This window comes from Ylistrum balloti, unplaced genomic scaffold, assembly GCF_031769215.1.
Source record: "Ylistrum balloti isolate Yb309-2 unplaced genomic scaffold, AGI_CSIRO_Ybal_v1 Utg371182, whole genome shotgun sequence".
NCBI lineage: Eukaryota > Metazoa > Mollusca > Bivalvia > Pectinida > Pectinidae > Ylistrum > Ylistrum balloti.
The window spans coordinates 102,050-108,049 of record NW_026782644.1 but is presented as its reverse complement, the minus strand read 5'-3'; the positions used below and the strand labels follow the sequence as shown (position 1 = coordinate 108,049).

General features: G+C 34.4%; 1 protein-coding gene across 1 annotated transcript; it reads left to right on the top strand.

The window, feature by feature from the left end:
- The first annotated feature begins 1,639 nt into the window (after window positions 1–1,639).
- LOC132561239 (putative glutathione-specific gamma-glutamylcyclotransferase 2) lies at window positions 1,640–4,779 on the top strand. Its single transcript, XM_060225969.1, has 3 exons — window positions 1,640–1,819; window positions 2,203–2,238; window positions 4,216–4,779. The coding sequence occupies exons 1-3, from the start codon at window positions 1,640–1,642 to the stop codon at window positions 4,771–4,773; spliced, it is 774 nt and encodes a 257-aa protein (XP_060081952.1). The 3' UTR covers window positions 4,774–4,779.
- The last annotated feature ends 1,221 nt before the right edge of the window (window positions 4,780–6,000 follow it).

The window sequence follows — 6,000 nt, the reverse complement described above, 5'->3', positions numbered from 1 at the left end:
TGAAAACGACTATATTAAAGAAATACGTCAAAAATACTTATCTAAATACTATTACCAACAACCAAGTGTTTTGAAAATGAAAGGAATGTTCACTATTTGTAATGCCCCTTTACTTCGGAAAGTAACAAAATTTATACAAAAACTAGAAAAAGAATTAATTGTATGTATCTAAAATCATATGTAAGTATGTATGGGCATGTATGTACACGGATGTATGTATTATGTATGTGTGTTTGCATGTACGTATGTATATATGTAGGTATTTGTGTATGTATGTGCGTGCGTATGTATGTATGCACGCAGCATTACATGTATGCTGGTATGTATGCACATTTCACTATGTATAATGTATCTGATTATCTGCAGACAATATGTAACAATGTGTCTGATTGTATCTGATGATTGACCTGTTACACACTTATGGTGTGTCTGGAGTGATTAATAAAACTTGGAAAAAAAATTCAAGTCGAGATTTTCCTCAGCTAATATCTCCTTGAAAATATCTTGTATGAAAATTCCTCAAGGAATTTCAGGACATCCTAGCCGATGACTTCCTCCTGTTCCTTGAGAAAATTTTATACAAGCCGTTTCTGAGGAGATATCAGCAGAGGAAAATCTCGACTTGAGGAAATCTCAAGTTGAGATGTTTTATACGAGTGGGGCCAGGTATTAAGTGTCCTCTAGTAGATCAGGTATTCAGTGCCCTCTGCTAGACAATGTGTCCCTGCTGGACCAGTTAATTCAGTCTGCAAATATCTGTTAAGAGTTATGAATTATGGTACATGTATAAATTCTCTTGTGGTATAGGCACTTTCTTTAAACAAAGATATCTACAACTTGCGAACAATTCGTCATAAGTATTTCATCGTGCAGAATATAGAATTAAATATGTCCCCAATATCAAATTGTACCTCAATAAAGAGAATGATAAAGTAATTGATAAACATATACATTGACATGTTGACAAGATAAATTCTCGGTAGGAGAGTAACAAATTAATTCTGTACAAACCTATCAAAGAAAACTGCAACAGAGAAACATACCTTAATCTGCCTGATTTTGATCAAACTGAGGTCTATTCACCAAGTTTAAATTGTGCGAACACGGCATTTAAACACTTAAGGGCGTGTTAAAGAAGCATTGACAGATTGCAAAGATTACATACAGCCTGTAAATCACTAAACGGTGAATTACATTTCCTTCTTCTCATTGCTTTATGTGGTGACATGAATATTAACTCAAAAAGGATATATATATATATATATATATATTTATAGTTGGCTTTTACACGTGAGTAGTAATCAATAACTTGCATTCAAAATGTGTTTTGGTGATGAAATCACTTCAGGGAGGGTATGAATTACAAAACGCCTACAGGATTATATTTTCAATCTAAGCGTGCTCTGTGTTACAACATCATCTTTTTAACACGAGACTCTGTGTCTCTAGTTTGCTACGTGCGGTTTGACCTTTGGATCCGCATGCATGACTGCATATTGATGTAAACAGTTCACAGTGATCCGATTGGCTGACACGTGTATACATATGTCCTGGTAACGATGATGAAATCATTGTAGCTGGCCAGTTTTCCATACGTTCGCAGTGCTGTTAATCGATCTCAGGAAATCTGAGGATGAAGATGGACACAATTCTGGACAGTCTAGATAACCATGGCAATAAGGTTATCTGGGTTTTCGGTTATGGCTCACTCATGTGGAATCCTAATTTTAATTTCCAAAGAAAACTGACAGGTCACATTAACGGATTTGTGAGGAGATTTTGGCAGGGCAACACGACACATCGCGGCACATCAGCAAAGGTAAGGAGCGAGGAGCGACTTATATCTTCCTTAGTTGCGAACAGCTGTTCTGTGTGTCCGCACAATTGTATTTTGTATGTTCAGAAACTGACCACCTATCTAATGATGCGTTGACTTATGTACGTACATTTTGTAAACGAAATATGCATTCAAATTAAAATACAATATCATATATTCAAATAAATCAATTTCGCTTTGTTATGTCATCAATAAAATGCTGAAGTTCAATTTATCAAAACGTAAACTTGTTGTAATTATGTATCATTGATTTTTCCCTAAGCCATAGTTATAATATCAATTCATCATCTTTGTGGAGAAAAAAAACCTTTAAATTCCTATTTGTGCAGTTATTATAGACTAATTACAATTTTCATTCATTCCAGCCAGGAAGAGTTGCAACATTAGCTAAACAACATCAGGTAAACACATACACCTTATGAATGTATTGACGCGTATCACTATTGCGTCAGATCTCCACGCATGTGCTCGTTTGTCTAATAATAGAACGTAAACAAAGCACTGGCCTACTTCTGGCTGCCAATTCTGCGCAGCACAATTTGTAACATCTCGGGACTTTTCCTTCAATACGATGGAAAAGTTTTTCTTCTGTTAGCGTTAATGCGCCTTTCATAAATGACACTGTTTCAAATGATATTCTGAGGAATGTGTGTACATCTCTCGTCCACATATCAAATGAAAAAGAAACTCGTGTACGGTGCATTAAGTTCTGTGTATTTAAACCGAAAACTTTTCAAATTCAACATTCTGTCCGTTATTGAAATTAATTTTAACTAAGTACTTATCGACGAATTTAGATCTTAGATCTATGTAGTGAGGATCATCTCGGACGGGTGTCCATATACTATATAGTAACATGTATTTATAGAGAACACAATATAATATATAGTAACATGTATTTATAGGGAATACATTATACTATATAGTAACATGTATTTATAGAGAACACAATATAATATATAGTAACATGTATTCACAGAGAACACAATATAATATATAGTAACATGTATTTATAGATAACACAATATAATATATAGTAACATGTATTTATAGATAATACAATATACTATAGAGTAACATGTGTTTATAGGGAATACAAATTGATAATCCAACTAGTTAAATTATGTCTATCCTCATAGGTAGCTCGTATTTTTGAATGAATGAACGAAACAAAGAATGGATGTTTAAATACGCGTACATATAAAATTACTTTAACTGAGAAAATTGATAACGGAAGGACAACCACGGACGTATAATAATGCATTATACATCCCTAGCAGAGACAACGCATACGGGTTAAGTTTGAAAATAAATGTTTATGAAGTAGTTTTCAGTCAGAGGATATCTGTAGGCGAATAAAATAAATATTTCAATATTATACTATCGATCTTGACTATTCAAGCAAACATGACCATATTTCGGTAGGTAGATATACATGCGTGTAAGATCGACTACTTTAGCTTTAATCCTATGTCGTTTTGGAAAATACCTTTGATTTTTTATTTCTTCGTCGCTTGTTATCATTCTGTGAAAAGACCTTAGGGATAACTATAAGCAGGGGTTAAAAAAGAAAAAAAAATGCTATAAGGAAGCAAATTTTTAACTTTCTAATAATAAGCTAGATATGACCGATTGGGATGAACTTTTTTCCCTACAATTCCAACCCCGGATGACAAGCGCAAGATTTTTTGATATTTCGACAGATCGATAAATCGATAATGTAGAGCCTTGCTACTGATCAACCTTTTTCAATGTGGCTTTCCTATTGAAGAAACATATCGCTTCTTTTTTAATTATAATCATTATCTTAACAGGAAAACGAATTAATTGTTATGTATACGCAGCAGTATATTCATTACAAAAACAGGTTTGCAGACCCCCACTTTTTTTTAAATATGTCAAAACAAACTTTGTTGCCTTATGTTTGATTTAAACATATTTTATTTGTACAAAGTATACAAGCAGGATTTGGGCACAAGTTTTCTAACTTATATAAAGCCCTTTCCTATAAAATTATGTTTAAAAACGAAAGTTGTGTGCAAGTTTTGATCTCTTTTCCGATGCCGACGGCACAAGAGAAACGAAGAGGAAGACAACAAAGACACGATATGTGACGAACATTTGTACAAGTAGAGAGTTTAGAATAGTGATATATAGTCTTAACGTATGCCGTCGGTATCGGAGATGATTATTCATATTACGTAATAAATAAATATTGCACGAAATCATAAAATGGAAATAGATTATCTCTATGAATATGAACTAAAGTAATATTGTAAATATGCAATCTTGAGTTTGTTTATATATCCTTTGTACAAGTTGTGTAACGTGTGTCAAATCCCGTTGCAATTAAAATCAAATCGATTGTTACTTTGCAGGGTTGTGTATGGGGCGTGGCTTTCCAGATTGTGGGCGTGGCCCAGATTCGGGAGGGACTGGACTACTTGTACACCCGAGAGGCCGTCCTAGGGGGATACGAGGCATTCCTCACAAAATTTCATCCCCGAGGACTTGATGACTTACCTATAGACGTCATTGTTTTCACCGCATCCAGTGACAGTTACCTTTACTTAGGGCCTGCTGATACGAACGTTATGGCCCAACAAATACTTAGCACAGGTGGTAAGGCAGGTCCTAACGTTGATTACGTCACAAATATTGCTGATTACGTCAGGAAACACATTCCCGAGGATAGTGATGATCACCTATTCTCTCTAAATAGGTCGTTACAGTGTTTAATATCAAAACCTGCCAACACAATGCCAAAATCAAGAAAAGGACATGTTGAAGTGACAAAAACTGACTACCTATCGTCAATATCGAAATCTAGAACGGATTTCATCTCATCAAAGACAGAGTATTCAGTGCCAACGGAGCAGTATAAAGAAACATTGACTGTATGCCAAACCCCAAATCGGCAAAGCATCTTGGCGTAAACACAACTGAACACAATGTAAAGATAGAAAATCAGTCATAATGAACATTTAAAAAAAATCTTTTTAATGAATGTGCTTAGAATCAGTATTATCTTTTACACATGTTCGCTGTTTATATTAAACTTGGAAAATGAAATGTTGTTGCTTTATAAAATATTTCCAAAGTATTCCACAGATAAATTTCCTTCAGATTCAACAGACAAGTTTCCTTGTTTCCTCACCAAAATCGTTCTATTATTCCCCGTTTCTACTTCATGACTGTCCTGTTTGCACTAATTCAACTTTTTCCCCTACACCAAAACCGTCCCATTATTTTTTCTGCTGGTACAACTTTTCTGTTACTATTACAAAACAGACCCGTTTTACTTATTCAACATGTCTAATTTTCCACATTTCTACACCAAGATCAAGCATTGTACAGTCACATTGTATCTACACAATGATGTGAGGAACATTATAAGCTCTCCCTGACACTGACTTACAAATTCTTCACTGCTGTTCTCTAACAGGGTTTTCATCGAGGGAGTTTGACCATAATATCTCGGAAGAATTTGCTTCAAAGTTTAAATGCCAGACTAAAAGACCACTCATTATTTTTTTAAAACAACGTTAGTGCACTAGTGACTTCATTCCTGAAAGGATTTTGACCAAATGGCGTTTTCTTCTAAACGACCATAATATATCTGACGAGTTTCAGGGTTGTAGGGTTATGGTTGAAAGGTCAATCTTGTTTTCAGAAAATCTTAACCAGTGCTCCAGCAGCTTCAGTCTGTGAGGGATTGTGATAAAACTAGACATTATTATAAAAGACCATAATATCTGGGACAATTTTGAGTTTGTGCATATGGTCAAGGCTATCTTTGCTGGTACATATTAAATGTACAACAATCTAAAGCAAAAAAAAAAAAGATGGATAAGGGACCTTTCCAATAGACATGGTAAAGTGGCTCAATTGATTGTGATCATTTGATAGTTTGCATGAAATAAGAGCAAAAATCAGGAGTCTAAACCCAGGTCCTTTAATATTTTAATATGATGTAATTAATCAATGGGGACTGAATGAAATTGTATTACCACAGATCAAGATAACGGTAAAAAATTCACGTATCCTTCTAAGGTTAAATATTTTGAAATCAACAGGAAAGATGTCTGGGTCATGTCAGGGGCGACATGCACTTTTCACAAAAAAAAAAAAAAAAAAAAAAACAACAACAACAAAGAAAATAC